The sequence below is a fragment of the Dasypus novemcinctus genome, chromosome 1 (genome assembly GCF_030445035.2).
Source record: "Dasypus novemcinctus isolate mDasNov1 chromosome 1, mDasNov1.1.hap2, whole genome shotgun sequence".
In the NCBI taxonomy this organism is placed as follows: domain Eukaryota; kingdom Metazoa; phylum Chordata; class Mammalia; order Cingulata; family Dasypodidae; genus Dasypus; species Dasypus novemcinctus.
Window position 1 is genome coordinate 98968941 of NC_080673.1, and position 18788 is coordinate 98987728.

The 18788-nt window shown below is 35.4% G+C and overlaps 1 protein-coding gene across 2 annotated transcripts in view; it reads right to left on the bottom strand.

The window, feature by feature from the left end:
* The window catches only part of BANK1 (B cell scaffold protein with ankyrin repeats 1), a 371762-nt gene that overhangs the window by 27715 nt on the left and 325259 nt on the right, over positions 1 to 18788 (bottom strand). For both annotated transcript variants that reach the window (XM_058294914.2, XM_058294915.2), the window contains exon 11: positions 15318 to 15386. In XM_058294914.2, the coding sequence (XP_058150897.1) occupies positions 15318 to 15386 (69 nt within the window). The remainder of the gene's footprint in view (positions 1 to 15317; positions 15387 to 18788) is intronic.

Sequence of the window (18788 nt, forward strand, 5' to 3'; positions counted from 1 at the left end):
AAATAAATTGAAACTAAGGATCAGGAGCAGCTGGTCCTAGAAGAGGATGACTTCAAAGGACAGCTTTAGTCAAGATCATGGAACAAGGCACTAAAGATTTGACCTTTCCCCATTTGGTCCTGATATCTTGTAATATTGTTACCACCTTTGGTTTTCTTATTGATCTATTTGCCAATGTTTCCTAGTACCAAATGAAATCTTTAGATATAATAATGCTACTCTTCTTTATCCTAAGTATTTTAAATTAAGACCACCCTTTAGCTCCAGCAATACAAAAGATCTCTGATACAGGCTGCCTAACCTATTGCTGGCTTTGCACAAAACTGCTCTATGATAAAATGCCAGAAATGTATATAAGTCCTGTTCCTGTAATTGCATTTAGAACTATTTTAGCACCAGAAGGGGACAGGAAATACAAATAACTATTGTTGCCAAAATATCCACACATTACACTCTCTGCCATGTCAATAACAATTTCTAATGCCACTAAAATTTCCCCATTTGTCTGGAATACCTCAATGGAAGACACCACATCAGAGAAACTCCCTCTGACTTATATAATCAAATTTTATTGTTTCATCATAAATATCTTAAATGGCTTCCTGCTTATAATGATACTGGCCTTAAAATAAATGCTACTGTATTAGCCATCATTAATTCAATCTTCATATATAGAATTTCAAAACTTTCAAAATATACTTATAATTCATTTGGCCACTGTAATATGTCTATTTTCCCCTTTATATAATACCAATAAGTTTGATGTTCTCTGGGGTGATAAATACTCCAGATGAATTCAGAGAGGAAATTCTATGCATACAATGATTAGATTTGACTCTGGCCTTTTGTGGCTACTTCCAGACATACTGACTGTTCTTATAATTTAACTAAATTCCCACTTTATTGGTCTTGCAAAGAAACGATTATTTGAGGTAGTTCCATTTTACGCATAAAGTTACCCAAACCAATGTTTATTTCTCATGGAAAAAGAATATATAAAGCACTTCCCCATAATTGGTTGGGAAAATGTAGACTAAGATAGCTTGCTCTGACTGTGATTAAATCATCTACACAAAATGCTGGCCAAAGAGTTAATTTAAGCTTCTTTGTACATCAAGTCTCAACCTGACAAATAAGGAATAATACTCCCAACTGCTTAGTATAGGTTTCATTCTTACATTCCTGGAGTCCTTGGGGACATATGATCTGGAGTAAGCGATTATAAACATATCAAAGTTTATGGAACTGAGCTTTAAGACTACTCTAAAAATTCTCCAGGCTCCCAAGATGAAGTAAATAGCCTAGTATTAGTGGTTTTACAGAATAGATGGGACCTAAACATTCTGACTGCCCAGCAGTGGGGCATTAATGCCCTGATACATGAACAGTGTTGCCTTTATGTTAATAAATCTGGCTCTGTAGTAAACAATTACATATTTATAAATATCAATGAGAATATTCCATGATATTGGTTATACAAACATTTCAATGGGCAGATTTATTTTCTGACCTTGGCTGCTGGTTCATTGGAATTTGGGGACCAATAACACACTTTGGATTCATGCACTTTATAAAAATTATTGGAATATACATTTTTAGATCTTATACAAATTGTGTTTTGAGAATTTTTTCAAATTCTTTGTCACTCATGGGACAAATGATTGCTCTTACAAAAGTCAGTCAAAAGGAAATTAAATGGAAATGGGACTGTTTTTGGTGGACTGAGACTAAAATTAAATATAAATTTAACAGCAGTCTCCCTGACTTGAAAAAGGAGTCATAACCATAATCTCCATTCATGAGTTTGTGACTACACTGCAATAGTCTTAAGTGTAATTAAACAGCCACCTAATACATCCCACTACAATAAAAAATGGAAAACCAGTGTGGAAATTAAAAGGAAGAAAGCAAAAGTGAGTCTGCTGTGACTGCCTGAAACTCTGATTACTGTGACCTCTGACTAGAGGAGAGAGAAATGGCAGTGACTTGAGTGTTTTAGCCAAGTTCACGACGAAATCATTGGAAAAATGATCAAAAGGGGGGAATATTAAGTACAATAAATTGGCTGCCTATCTTGGTGTGGCTGGGAGCAAACTTTCTCTAAGAAGTAATAGGGACTTTATAAAGAGTTAAAAATAGAGATGGGACTTTGTGAAGGAAAAAATAGGAATGTACTCTACAGAATTGGCAGTTTAAGCAACAATTGGAAGTAAGCTGGTTTCAGTCCAATAGAAATAGCCTATCAGAAATAGACAAATATACTGAATAACCAATCTATGATCATTCTCTGCTTTGAGAGACCCTCCTTTATAATAAGGAACTAAATGTCAACCAATTTATTTTTCAACCAATTATTTTAATTTCCCCTTTGGAAATCCTCTAATTGCATTTGTAAGCCAGTGTAACTTGCTAACTATTTTGAGACTCTTGAGGTTGAGTTCTCTCTGCTCCAACAGTTTCTCTTTCAATAAAACTATTATATTGATTTGTTATTGGTGATTGAGTTTCTTTTGCCAGAGCACATTTATATAATCATTATTAAGCAAGAGCTTTGGGGTTTATTTTTCCTTTTCTTCTATTTCTCTCTGTTCACTCCAAATTTTGTTTTCAGTCTTAGGACTAAGGAGGAGTTTGATCGGGGCAGTTTACAACCCAAGATCCCAAGGTCTATCAGGCTTTTGTCCATTTAGTGCAGCCCTGCATATAGAGGTGAGCCATGATTCTCTGTCACTGTGGACTGAGATCTGTAAGCAACTAACCACCAGCTAAATTACTAAGAGACCATCCCATCCCCTTATTACAGAACTGTATTTGAGAATACCAGGGTGCAGTATATAATATTAAGTCCCTTCTCTTCAGTCCCTACTGGTAAGACTATTTTCTAAATGTATATGTGAAACACAAGAACTTGGGGGTGGTAGCACTTTGAAAAATTAGCTTCTGTGTAAAAGAGGGATAGCTGAGGGTCAGGGGATGAGGGTATTAAATATCTCCCCACATTTTTTGATGAGCAAAGGACTTGGTTTCACTGACAGCAGGGGTAGACTACTGATTTTATTTGCCTCAGTACCCTTTTTTCACCTTTAGAATTAATTAGAATTGGTTCCAGATTCTAGCATTAGCTTATCTTCCTGTGTTAGGTCTTAATATTACTAAGAATGTTATCATTGTTGATGCCTTCCCTTTATAAGTAAAACCTGAGGGACCGACCACAATGTGGGCCGTGAGCACATCACCTGAATATGCACTCATTCTAACGAATGAGAACACTGGACCTGAATTCAGTTGTTATACAACTTTTTTCCAGGTATGACTTTAACAACAATAATAACAAAAACTTTTGTGAGTGATACAACAAATGGAAATATAAGTTATACTGGAAAATGGAACTAAGGACATTATTCTTTTATGGAGTACAAATGACCACATTTTGACAATTTTTCCTCTTTCCTTTTTTAATATATCCAACACTGGCAAAAACAGCATGATGAAAATACCTCAGACACTAGCAATCCCTTTTCCCTACATGAGGGTAATATCATCCACGTTTCCCCAAGTCTCCTGCTTATAGGAAATTTTATTATCTAACATTTATCAAACTGCTGTAGCACTGGACTTATGAGAAAACATAAAAGATATGTTCCCTGAGTATATTTTCCTCGTGAGCATGCATCCCTCCCAAAAGACCAGCCAATAACAATTTTGCAGTCTGAGTGAAGAATTGGTGGGCAGTGACTAAACCAGGGATTGCAAACTCATAAGCCTACAGGAGTCAGGCAGATAAAATTACCTAACAAAGAAGATTTAGTGCCTACTCATTAAATACACTAGTCTTCATTATCACCAATAAATATGTTCTCTTTCTTTTTATTCCTGATAACATGATTCTTTCAGTATACCTTTTATTTTCCCACTTTTGATAGAATGATGAGTTGAGAAAAATGTCTCAAATATAAGAAAAACAACACAGAAAGCATGATAACAAATGATAATTGCAAAAGTCATTTGTAGCAAATGATATATAATAGGAAACAGTTGTAAATCTGAATTTTTACATGAAACATGGTTTTAATGTTTGCAAAAATGTAAAAGTATATTTTGAAGGTTATTTTTGAAATACAATATATTTACAGCCCTTATTTGGGCACAATGTGACCTCTGAAACATACTGTTTCTTTTGGTGGGAATTTTTTTTGTATGTGAGTTTTGAGATTATTTACTGATTATTATTCTCATCTATTGTACTTTTAATCCAAATCTAAGGTAGGGCTTAGGCAAACAAATATTCAAATTACTGGAATAAGGTATGGTTAGGGTGGATGTGTTCCTCATACACTCTACCCCCAACCCTCAAGGAAATGCCCTGTAAGAGTGACAGCAACAACATATCTTGAGGAGATTCCTTATTTAACTGTATGGCTAAGGAGGTTTGTGGATGAACAGCTGAGTCAAGTTGGCTGACCGCTGACGACAGGGAGGCAGTTTGCTAAGAATGATTAAACTTCATCAGTTGCTATCCATCCTATCTGAGTTAAGACCATGTCAGTAAAATGGGGATGAACTCAGTAAAGACAGAAAAAACTTAACACAGTCTAAGAAAACAGAAAAACAGATATGGGAGTCATGTACAGTTTTGACCCTGGACTATTATACAATTTTGTGAGGCAGAGAAAGTTAACCAGATATCATAAGCCCTTGAAGAAAGAGCCTTTAAATTCCTCCAGCACCCCTTGAATTGATCCATATAGACCTAGTGATTTTCTAATTACAGTATCTTTTATAGAAACTTTATTATTCACCAGAGTCCTAGGAGATGCAAGCATTATAATCACTAAAAAGGAATATTTCTCTATTTTGCTAGATTGGAATTGAGAGTTATGAATCAATCTTCTGTGAGCTTGGTTAAAATGACTCAGACTTCAAAAACCTGACTACTCCAATCACTGTAATAGCGTTCAGTTTTAGAGGTTAAAACAAAACAAAACAAAATAACAAACCAATTCCTTGACTTCCCTGTAAGGCTCAATTTTGGGCAGTGGGGTAGAAGTGTGGGTGGCAGAATTTTCTAACAGTTTTCTCTGGCACCTTCTAATTTCTAAAACAACTTGGGAAAATTGATTTGACAATTGTATTTTGATGGAAAATTTTATCTGTGATCCAATGCCCTCCTCACTTTTACTTGTTTATTTCAAGATGAGAAAATTGAGTTGAAGCAATACATTAAGTTTCCATGATGAGAGTGCCAATTAGATTTTTTTTGTTGTTCCTCAGGAAAATTCCTTGACTTAGCAATAATATAACTTCCTGGCAATCCCTTGGCAGTATTGAACCTACACCATTTGAAACACACTTCCAGTGGGAAAATAATTGGCTTTCATAATCCCTTTTCCTCCCAGCATCTAGTGGGAGAATTAAGTAATTTCTTTTACTTTCTTTAGAGAACTTAATAGCGTCCTTAGAGAATACGGATTCTGATAAGCATTTAATGAAAGGAACTTTTTTTGTTCTCTACCAAATAGATTTTCATTGGTGAAGTCTGTGCTTCTTTTCCTATTATACCACGAAATTATAAGATGTTTGAAAAGTACTCATTCAATAATAAGCACTTGCAATTGCCTAGTACATACCATTAACTAAAGTCATAAATAATTTTAAAACAGAGAAAAATGGTTGGATGGAAGAAATCATTTAAGTACGTAAGTATTTTATTTTAAAATCTTCTCAATTATTCGTATCTTTTTTTCATGCTAGACTTTCCCCCCTATAGATGGTAGTTATCAGGATTTATAAAAAAACATTTCATAAGGTTTGATGGAACCTTAGTCCTTTCAAATGGAACAAATTCTCTTTCATTCCACTGGGTCACCAATGTCCAGGGTTAGGAGACCCAAGGAAACTGCATTAAGGTGACTAATCAAAACCTTCAGTAAGCTGGATTTAAGTATCTACAGAGAAAATATTCATATAAAGTTTGATTAAAAATTTCAGTATCCCAGGCTCCAAAGAGTTTAAAAAATCTAATGATAGTTTACTTTGAAGGAATAAATTAGGCATAAAGATATAGACAGATATTAATCCAAGAAAATATTTCTGATCAAGTCCTGCTTCCCTTTCACCATTCTCTCCTCCCCTTTTTTCTGAGTACAGGTGGGTATCATTTTTCTATACATAGGGTAGGCTAATAATTGGGCTTTTCTAGGTTTAATGGATGCTTTCAGCCATTCCCTATATTGCTCTCTGTGAGACAGCCCAAAGGATAAATTGGTAAGATCGAGCATTCCAAGGATCTCTTCATTACACTTGCTGCTTGTCATCTTTCTTCATCTCTTGTGGTTCTGTTCATATTTTTTTTACCTAATTCTTAATAGAGTTTAATTAAAAATATGATGGGAGAGCAATTTATAAGAAAGATGTCTCAGGGAAATTTTTTTCTTAAGAACTGAAGCATTTTCTACATTCTCCTTTTATTAATTCCAAATCTCAGTGAGGTATGTGGAGGAAGACAGATAGGAATAATTTTATTTATTTTGTTTAATTCTGACCTAAATAAACAATGGTCTCATGCAGAGCTTTGCATTTCTTGACAGAACGGAAGGCACAGGGGAGGGAATAATAGTAGACTGTAGGTATATTTTTCTTCAGTAAATTTGAAATCACTAACAATGGAAAACTGACAAAGGGAGTTTCTTGCATATAAATTTACAGGCAGTGAGAAGCTTGTGTTGGAGTAGCTCAGGTAGTATACAACTATCTTACAAAATAGGGGAGAAGTGTAGAAGTTGTCCTAGGGAACTGCTTTGGGGACCTGAAGATCAAGAGAGTGCTGCACACATCTTTCAGGAAGGACTGGAAATGGAGAGACAAAGAGGTCAAGAGGGAAACTGTGAGATGGCCTTGCAGCTGGGAATGCTGCTCATCCCCCACCTCTGAAGTGAACAGCTTTGGTAAAATCTGTGGCTGAGTGGCCAACAGAGTGGGGAAAGGACACATTCCTCCCTGGATAGAAGAAGTGTGGCTGAGGGCTAAGTATGGTTTATTTTCAGTGAGTTTAGTCAACATAAGCTGGTTTTAAATTGCTAATTAAGAAGAACCAATTTGGCTCAACTGATAGAGAGTCTGCCTACCACATGGGAGGTCCAGGGTTCAAACCCAGGGCCTCCTGACCATGTGGTGAGCTGGCCCACATGCAGTGCTAATGCACAAGGAGTGCCATGCCACACAAGGGTGTCCCCTGCATAGGGGAGCCCCACACACAAGGAGTGCACCCCGTAAGGAGAGCCGACCCATGTGAAAAAAGTGCAGTCTGCCCAGGAGTGGCGCCGCACACATGGAGAGCTGGCATAGCAAGATGATGCAACAAAAAAGAGACACAGTTTCCTGGTGCCACTGACAAGAATACAAGCAGACACAGAATAACACAGTGAATGGACACAGAAAGCAGACAACTGGGGAAGGGGGTGGGGAGAAAGAATAAATAAAAAATAAATCTTTAAAAAAAAAAAAAAAGGAGCCCGTCAGTGGAAATTGAAAGATTACTCTCTGTGGAAAGGTTTGCTGAAGAATGCCATTTGCTGGCCAGCTGAGAAAGTGAAGGAAAGCCAGGCTGTCTTTCCTGTTTCATTCCCAGACACTGTAGATCTGCTGGTCTATGCCCCTGTTTTGATAACTTAAACATGGAAATCTTAAAGTTTTAAAAAAATTGAATCAAAACTCAAAGAAGAACTATGAAATAAAACCACTAGGCAAGAGAAAAACTGGTCAACAGAGAAAAATCATCAACACAATCAGATGCCTAGATATCAACAAAACGCAACAGGTAATATAAAGAAACAGGAAGATATGGCACAACCAAAGAAACATACCAAGAATCCAGATGAGACAAAGGATTTAAGACACCTAATCAATGATGTTAACACAAATCTCCTTAATTAAAGGATTTGAAGCAAAATATGATAAAGAGGTAAAGAATATTAAGATGACACTGGGTGAGCATAAAGAGTAACTTGAAAGACTGCAAAAAAAAATAACTGCTTATGGGAATGAAAGACAATGGATGAGAGTAAAAACCATTACAGGCATTTAATAGCAGATTTGAATTGATGACAGAATTAATGAATTGGAAGACAGAGCATTTAAATTTGAAAGGAGAAGAATGGAAAACATAGAACAGGGAATTGAATGATAAATGAAATGCACAAGCATATGAATTATAGGTGTCCCAGAGGAGAAGAGAATGGAAAAGTGGCAGAAAGAATATTTGAGGAAATACTGACCCAAAATTTTCCAACCCTTATGAAAGACATGAATATGAATATTCAATAAGGGCAATGTACCCCAAACAGAATAAATCCTTAAAAAAAAAAAACTTATTCAAGGGCACCTACAATAAAGAATGTCAAATGCCAGAGATAGAGGATTCTGAAAGCAGCAAGAGAAAAGCAATGTATCATTTACAAGGGAGTCTCAATAAGAAGTGCTGATCTCTCATTAGACACCACAAAGGTGAGAAGGCAGTGGTATGATATATTTAATATACAGAAAGATCTGCCAGCCAAGATTTTTTTAATCTGGAAAAACCATCCTTCACAAATGAAGGTGAATTTAAAGTCTTCTCAGATGAACTAAAAGTGAGAGAGTTTGTTGCCAAGAGATCAGGTCTATAAGAGATATTAAAGGGTGTGTTATAGCTTAAAAAGAAAAGAGAAAGGTAAAAGGTTTGGAGAAGAAGGTAGAAATGAAGATTTTAAGTAAGAGAAACTTCAAGGGTTAAAGATAGACAATAGTAAGATATGACAATTGAGAGCCAAGGGATAAAAAGGATGAAGTAAGTACTGCCTTTACTGTAGTAACAGTGAATGTTGATGGATTAAACTCCCCAATCAAAAGACAGAGATAAAATGAATTTTAAAAAATATATTTGTTGTCTACAAGAAAATTACCTTATATGCAAGAGTAAAATCAGGCTGAAAGTGAAAGGTTGGAAAAAAATATCCCACTCACATAGCAACCTAAAAAGATCTGAAGTAGTGATACCTATACTGGAAAATTAGGTTTTAAATGCAAAACTCTTATAAGACATAAAGAATATCACTATATGTTAATAAAAGGGACAATTATCCAAGAAGAAATAACAAAAATAACTATTTATGCAACTAACTTAGGTGCCCCAAAGTACTTGAGAAACACACTGGCAAAACTGAAGAGAGAAACAGACATCTCTATAATAATAGTTGGAGACTTCATTACACCAATCTCATCATTGGATAGATCATCTGGACTGAACAAATAAGGAAACAGAGAGCTTGAAAAATATAATAAATGAACTAGACCTAAAAGACATTTTTAGAACTTTACACCCCCAAACAGCAGGATATACATTCTACTCAAGTGTTCATTGATCTTTCTTCAGAATAGATTATCTGTTGGGTCATAAGTTAGAGCTCAATAAATTGAAAAAGATTGAAATTATAAGCAACATTTTCTCTGATCATAATGGAATAAATTTGGAAAGTAAAAATGGGCAAAGAAAGGGAAAGTTTATAAATATATGGAGATTAAATAATACACTCAAATAATCAGGGTGGGTCAAAGATAAAAATTGCAAGAGAAATCAGTAAATACTTCAAGATGAATGAAAATGAGAAAATAACATATGAAAAATTATGGGATACAGTGAATGCAGTACTGAGAGTTAAATTTAAAGCCCTCAATTCTTACATTATAAAAGAAGAGCCAAAATCCAACATCTAACTGAGCACCTGCAAGAACTAGAAAAAGAATAGCAAGCCAAACAAAAGGAAAGAAATAATAAAGATTAGAGCCAAAAAAAATGAAATTGAGATTAAAAAAAATGAATCAACAAACAAAAGTTGGTCCTTTGAGAAGATTAACAAAATCAATAAACCCTTAACTAGATTGACAAAGAATAAAATAAAAGATGCAAATAAATAAAATCAGAAATGAAGGGGTGATTACCACTGGCTCTGCAGAAATAAGAGAGATCATTAGAGTGAACAATTGTATGCCAACAAATTAGACAATTGTAGATGAAATGGACAAATTCTTAGAAACACATAAACAACCTATACGTACTATAGAAGAAATATTAATAAAAGACCTCAACAAGCAAATCATGAGTCAAGAGATTAAAGCAGTCATTAAAAACTTCCCAAAAATGTAAAGCCCAGGACCAGATGGGGTCACAGGTGAATTCTACCAACCATTCAAAGATTATCTAATACAAATCTTGCTGAAGCTCTTCCAAAAAATTGAACAGGAAGGAACACTACCAAACTGATTCTATGATGCCTACATCATCCTGATAGCGCAACCAGATAAAGACACTTCAAAAAAATATTATGGCCAATTTCTCTAATGAATATAGATACAAAAATACTGAAAAAAAAAATCCTCGAAAACCAAATCCAAAATCGCCTTACAAGAATCATATACTATGATCAACTGGGTTTCATCCCAGGTATACAGGGTTTTTCAACACAAGAAAATCAATTAGGGAAGCAGACTTGGCCCAATGGATAGGGCATCCATCTACCACATGGGAGGTCCATGGTTCAAACCCCGGGCCTCACTGACCCATGTGGAGCAGGTCCATGCGCAGTGCTGATGCATGCAAGGAGTGCCCTGCCATGCAGGGGTGTCCCCTTGCATAGGGGAGCCCTATGCGCAAGGAGTGCACCCTGCAAAGAGAGCTGCCCAGCGTGAAACAAAGTGCAGCCTGCCCAAGAATGGTGCCACATACATGGAGAGCTGACACAGCAAGATGACGCAACAAAAACAAACACAGATTCCTGTGCTGCTGACAACAACAGAAGTGGACAAAGAAGAACACACAGCAAATAGACACAGAGAACAAACTGGAGGCGGGGGAAGGGGAGAGAAATAAATGAAAATAAATCTTTTTAAAAAAAGAAAATCAATTAGTGTAATAAACCACATTAGTAAATTGAAGAGTAAAAATCACATGATCCTCTCTATTGATGCAGAAAAGGCAATTAACAAAGGGTCTTTTCTTGATTAAAAAAACTCCAAATGATAAGAATAGAAGGAAACATTCTCAATGAGATAAAATGCATATGTGAAAAATCTACAGCTAGCATTGTACTAAATGGAGAATGACTGAAAGTTTCCTGCTGAGATTGGGAAAAAGGCAAGGATGTCCACAGTCATCCGTTTTATTCAATATTATGCTAGAAGTTCTAGCTAGAGTAATTAATCCAGATAAAGAAATAAAAGGCATCTAAATAGGAAAGAAAAAAGAAAAATTATTCCTATTTGCTGCTATGATCCTATATCTAGAAAATCCTGAAAAATCCACAATAAAACTATTAGAACTAATAGATGAATTCAGGAAATTGGTTGGATGCAAGATTAATATGCAAAAATCCGTAGCATTTCCATACACTATTGATGAGCAATCTGAGGAGGAAATCAGAAAAAAATCCCATTTACAATAAAGACTAAAATAATCAAATATTTAGGAATAAACTTAACCAAGGACATAAAGGACCTGTATTCAGAAACTATAAAACATTGCTAAAAGAAACCAAAGAAGACCTAAATAAATGAAAGGACATTCCATGTGTGTGGATTGGAAGTTTAAACATTGTCAAGATGTTAATTCTACCTAAAATAATTTACAGATTCAATGCAATACCTATAAAAATCCCAACAGCCTTTTTGCAGTAATGGAAAAGCCAAATATCAAATTTATTTGGAAAGTTAAAGGCCCCAAGTAGCCAAAACATCTTGAAGAACAAAGTTGGGGGATTCTCACTATCTGAATTTAAAGCATATTGGGTAGCTACAGTGGTAAAAACAGCATGGTACTGGGATAAAGATAGGTATGTTGACCAATGGAATAGAATTCTGTGTTCAGAAATAGATTCTCAAATTTATGGTGAAGAGATTTTTGAAAAGGCTGTCAAGTTGACATAGCTGGGCTAGAATACTATATTCAACAAATGGTATTGGGAGAACTGGATATCCCTATACAAAGAAAAGGAAGAGAACCCCTATCTCACACCTTTTACAAAAGTTATTCAAAATGGATTGAGGATCTAAATATAAAAGCTACAATGATAAAACTCCAAGAAGACAATGTAGGGAAACATCGTCATGACCTTGGTGGTAGGTGTAGTGTCTTAAAACCTTACATCCAAGGCATGAGCAATGAAAGAAAAAAAATAGATAAATGAGACCTCCTTAAAACTAAACATTTTTGTTTTTCAAAAGGCTTTATCAAGTAAGTAAAAATGCAGCTTACTCAATGGGAGAAAATATTTGAAAAGCACATATCTGATAAGAGTTTGATATCCATGTTATATAAAGAGATCATACAACTCAATGATCAAAAGATAAGAAACCCAGTTAAAAAACAGACAAAAGACTTGAACAGAAATTTTTCCAAAGAGGAAATACAAATGGCCAAAAAGAACATGAAAACATGTTCAACATCAGTAGTTTTTAGGGAAATCCAGATCCAAGCTACAATGAGATACCACTTCACACCTTACAGAATGGTCATTATTTTTAAAACCCCAGAAAATTAAAAACGCTGGGGAGGATATGGAGAAATAGAAAAACTCCTTCACTGTTGGTGGAAATGTAGAATGGTGCAGCCTCTGTGGAAGACAGATTGGTGGTTCCTCAAGAAAATAGAGAACTGCCATATGATCCAGCAATCCTGTTACTTGGAATATATTCAGAAGAACTAAAAGCAAGGACATGAACTGACATTTGCACACCAATGTTCGTAACAGCATTGTTCACAATTGCTAAAATATGAAACAGCCCAAGTGTCGATCAATTGATGAATGAATAAACAAAATGTGATATATACACACAATGGAATACTATTCAGCTGTAAGAAGATATGAAATGAAGGATGACTCTTGAGAACGTTGAGTAAAATAAGTCAGACACAATGACAAATATTGTATGGTCTCGCTAATATGAATTAAAATGATGAGTAAAGTCGTCGATGTGAACTCTAGAGTACAGGTTACAAGGAAAATGAATGTGGGTTGAAAATGGGAGCTGATGCTTAATGTATGTAGTATTTTTAATAAGGTTTATTGAAAATGAGGGGAAATAAATAGAGTTGATGGTAAAACATTATCATGAGTATAACACTGCTTATTTATAAATATTATTGTGACTGAACGGGGTAGTCTGTGGATGTAATATTTCAACTAAAAGGAAGCTAGAGAATAATCTGGGGAATATATAACAATGATTACAGTTAACCACAAAAGTTGTAGTTAACTGTATAAATATAAGAATATTCTTCTTATACAAAGTGTTAAGTTTATGGTGATACATGGGAAAATTACAACTGAGTAATTTATGGACCATAGTTAATAGTAACATTGTAATATTTTTGCAGCAATGCCAAGAAGATGAATCAATTCTAAGGAACAACAATAAAGGGGATATAAGAGGGAATGGGATTTTTCCTTGTGGGATAATGAAAACGTTCTAAAATTGGCTAAGGTGATGACAGCCCAACTTTGTGATGAAAAAGAGAGCCACTGAGTGCTCATGTTGAATGGATTGTTCAAATCATGGGACTTAAAACACAGAGAATCCAGTGGTGGAAAATGTACTGTAGTTAACGAAGAAATATGAATGTTCTTTCATGAACTATAACAAATATATAATACTAATACAGGGTGATAATAACTGGGTGGGTTGGGGGAAAATACACCAAATTTAAGATATGGGCTGTAGTTAGTAGTAATATTTTGATGATGCTCTTTCATAGTTTATAACAAATGCTTCACAATAATGCAAGGTGTTGGTAGTGGGGTGACATATAAGAGCCCTGTATGATGATATGCTTGTTTGCTTTGTAATTTCATAACTTTTACTATACACTTACTTTTTATGTAGGTTCATGCATGAATTATATACTTCAACCAGTTTGTGGTTTTTTGTAATGGCAGCTCTGAAGAACTAAAACAAACATTAGCTACATTGGAAAACTCTTCTAAATACAACTATGCTGCCATGGAAATGTTACTTGAAGTGATAGGTAAAGACTCACTCTTAAGGACACACCTTTGCTTGTAGGACAATTTATGGTGTCCTAGGAGCAAGTGTCCATTGAGGTTCTGAATTTAATGATTACTGGGTGTTAGAAGTTGGCTCAATTTATACTTAGCCATCTCCACAATGGCACAAAAGGGGATTGACTGTGAGAGTGTTTTGGTGGCTGCTCTGAAATAATTTCATGGTTTCATTTTAGTGTCTTTCTCAACAATTTGCTGGTAATAACTTGAAAGTAATATTATTTTGGACTGAAGCTGTTTTCAAGGTGGGTTGAGGGTAAAAAGGTTTGTATATGTTCACAGATCCAGCCCCCAACCTCTGCCACCTTTAAAAGTTTTCATTTTGAACTTTAACCAAGGTTTTATTGTCAGAAAAATCATATAAATAACCTGCTAGAATCTCTCTTTTCAAAAAGACAAGTATTCCAAGGAAAATTGGAAGCAGCTGCCCTTATAGAACAAGAGAAAAATATTCCCCTTGTGTGAAATATATTTGCAGCTACAGTTTTCAGCTCTGCTCTGCATAACAAATAATAGCTAATAAAAATGTTGGATCAGGGCTGAAGTCAAGAAAAAGTGGGAAAAGGTACAATCTTTTCTTGGAGCTCAATGTACAGCACAGAAAATCAATGCTGGTCCACCACCATAAACATCTGATAAAGTCACTTCCTGTCGTTGTTAATTAAAATAAATATTTTGGGGAAACGGACTTGGCCCAGTGATTAGGGCGTCCATCTACCACATGGGAGGTCCGCGGTTCAAACCCCGGGCCTCCTTGCCCCGTGTGGAGCTGGCCCATGCGCAGTGCTGCTGCGTGCAAGAAGTGCCGCCCCACGCAGGGGAGCCCCACGCGCAAGGAGTGTGCCAGTAAGGAGAGCCGCCCAGCGCGAAAGAAAAGTGCAGCCTGCCCAGGAATGGCGCCGCCCACACTTCCCGCGCGGCTGACCCGCTGACAACAACAGAAGCGGACAAAGAAACAAGATGCAGCAAATAGACACAGAGAACAGACAACCGGGGGGGGGGGGGTGGGGGTGGGGGAGAGATTAAATAAATGAAAAAATAAAAAAAAATAAATATTTTGCATTAATCTTATGGAAAATATTATTTTTGGGTAAGATACAAACTGAATACTAAAATTAATCGAGTACTCAACTGTTGACTTCTCTCCCAGAACATTTTATTTAGTATTCCTAAGACTTCTTTGAACCTTTTAGAGTCTACTAAATAAACTGAAGTTAGTGTTAGTACCTTGTTTCTTAGGAAGACAGTGGAACTTGTCACCATCAGATTGTCTTCTAGCTGTCTTTTGTTGGAACACTGTAAAAAATACAGACCATGTTATTTATTGAACATAAGCATTAAATAGAACATACTGTGGAAGTCTCTAGGAAGCTGGAATGCAATAAATCATCTTCCTTAGTAACAGTTCTTGAATTGTATTATTTTTGGCTAGGAGGATTATTAAGTTTACAATTTCCTCATTTGTGCAGCTTATCAGTCATTTCAAAAAGCATTTTCTTTGGGCAGAGTAGTATAATGATGATGGAATGCTTCATTAAACTATTTAAATCAAGATATGATTCCATTTTGATATCAGGTTAAGATAAAAGTTGCATTTTGTTAAAAGTGATAAAAGTTAAAATCATGAATAAGTCCATTTGCACAGAAATTACTCATGCTGAATTTTGGTGATAAGCAAGGATAATGGCTGTTTCTTCTTAAACATTTAAAAAGACTGAAAAGACTGTTGTATTTCACAGATGTAATAATAAAAAGACTTTATTCTTGCATCATCTAGCCAGACCTCAGACTTATTAAAGCAACTTATTTGAATCACTTCATGATCTGAAAAGTGCTTTGTTCTCATTTATTATTTCTCACATGAAATTTTGTAAGACCAGTCAGCATTACTCACCCCATTTTGCAGATGAATGATAAAATTGACTGTTAATTTTTATTGAGCATCCCCAAAATCTGTATAGCTTCTGGCATTTGCTAATGAAAAAGTCTATACTCTTTGGAACTTTACTTTAGAAAATGAATGTTCCAGAGTTACATGTATTTTTTTAAAATACGTTTTTTATTGAAGTATACAATTCATACATGAACAAGCATAAACAATAAGTATATAGTAAATATTGTGAACTTATAAAATAAACATGCATAACATCATACAGGGGTTTTATACATCACCCCTCCACCAACAACTTTCATTGTTGTGAAACATTAGAATTACATGTATTTTTTATGGGTAGTCTGAATGATGGTACTTGGGGTCTAAAGAGGCCTTGGAGATTTAATCCATCCCCATGTGTTTACAGATGAGGGAGGTAGAAGTAACTTCTTAAACGGCTAAGTAATTTTGCAATGATCCTAGAGTTACTGTTTTTGTTTTTAAAGATTTATTTTTTCTTTATTTCTCTCCCTTCCCCCCCCTCCCCGGTTGTCTGTTCTCTGTGTCTATTTGCTGTGTTTTCTTTGTCCACTCTTGTTGTCAGTGACATGGAAATCTGTGTCTCTCTTTGTTGCATCATCTCTCTTTGCTGCATCATCTCTCTTTGTTGCGTCAGTTCTCCGTGTGTGCGGTGCCATTCCTGGGCAGGCTGCACTTTCTTTCACGTTGGGTGGCTCTCCTTATGGGGTGCATTCCTTGCGCGTGGGGCTCCCCTATGCCGGGGACACTCCTGCATGGCACGGCACTCCTTGCGTGCATCAGCACTGTGCGTGGGCCAGCTCCACACGGGTCAAGAAGGCCCAGGGTTTGAACCGTGGACCTCCCATGTGGTAGACAGATGCCCTAACCATTGGGCCAAGTCCATTGCCTAGAGTTACTGTTAGTAGAGATGGGATTTATGCCCTAAAGCCTTGAACTTCCATCTATTCCGTGGTTCTTTAGAGTAACACAGCCTCTTCCTCTTTGTAAATATTCCCTTTTTAAAGATAAAGGAGGTGACAACAGGAGGGGATTACATGGAAACCTTAGTGCATATCCAACTTGATTGTGTCTATTCCTCTTAACAGCTCAACCAAGATTTCCTGGGATAAGCAAAATGGACTCGTGGGAGAACTCCAGTTGAATGGTATTTGGCCACTTTTATTGGGAGAAGCACTGAAAGAGTTATCTTCGATCTCTATCTTTGGAGTAAATATTCTTTAAAATAATCCAATATCAAGGTCATGTCTGTGATGAATCCAGGAGACAGTTTTTGAATTTAAAAAGTGGCTCAAATGATATCAAATCAATAATTATTTAATCAACATATATTATTTGTCAGCTGTGGTCATCCTCTTTCAAACAGGATAGGCACATATATTTTCAAAATATGATATTAAAGAACTATAAATAGGGATAAAATTTCTGGTTGAAAATCAGTTTTTTGCTTCAAGGTAATATTTGGAAAAAATGATACATATCTTACTGGGTTTTTGGCTTAAAAAATTAACTAGATTGAGGGATATATAGTGTGAGAATGTATTCAAAGATATTAGAAGAATTTTTACAAATGATGTTTGATGTTTTTCATTAGCCAGGTTCTAAAATTCTTTCAAAAATGAAATGCCTTTGAAACTTTAATAAATCAGACTTTTCAAACTTTTTTGCCAAGATTGTGAAGATAATAGCTGAGAATGCCTAAGACTAAAAAGCTCTAGTCTGATATCATTAATAAGGGAAATAACTTGAATACAAAATGAATCCAGGCAAGAAATTCTCCAAATAAAAAGTACATTACTCAATAAGTATTAAGAGTTCTTCTGAGTGTTACAGCTACAACATATTTAGAAATTGAATTATTTTTCCAGCTCTTAGGAGATGATTTGTTAAAAATTTACTTTAAACCCCATATTTAACTGAAATACTTTCTGCTGACAACAAATGCCAGTATATGTGAAATATGGTAAATGTTAAACAAATAAACATTTCCTTACTGTTTCTAGATTAAAAAGTTGTACCATATTTATTTATTGAGATTGCAATTTCCCCAATTTTATACTTAGAATAAAGAGCCTGAGATGGGAGAAGGTGATTAGGATGGGAAACTGGTATGCTCTGAGTGGGGTAATCATGAAAGTGGACGTAAAATAAAGTCACATCCATAGTATAAAAGTCCTCTCTACCTATAAAACACCCCTTGGAATTCCTTCCCTAATTCACCTCCAGCTATACCAGTCACAACTCCTCCCCTCCTCCCACCTCCAGGACAACCTCACTTTGTTACAAAGATCCAATTAGCAACGAGCACATTGCCAGACACAACATGTACATTTCACTATGAAAGTGAGAAGGTGTTTTTGAATTTAAGGTAAGCTTGAGAGAAGACATATTTCAACTTGTTTCCTGAAGAAAGAGCTAGCTCATCAAAATTATCACATAAGCAAACATGCATATCATGGAAAGAAACCCCAGGATTAGCCTTTGGTAAAGAACAGATAAATATAAAATTACAGAATTTGTTCTTCTTTCGTTTTTATAGTTACCATTACCTGAAACATTTAAAATTGCTTCCACCAACCAAACTTTTGTTCTAAAAGTTTTTATACACTTTTAATTTATTCTGTTCAGCCACACAACCTTCACAAGAGGTTGAGTATAAACCCATTCTCAAGATGTAAGTATAAAACCGATACTATAGTAAGAACTGAACTCTGGTTTATAGGTTGTTCAAATTCATATACAAAAGTATGTATTTTTATACTATAAGATTTGGGAAGAGTTAGATG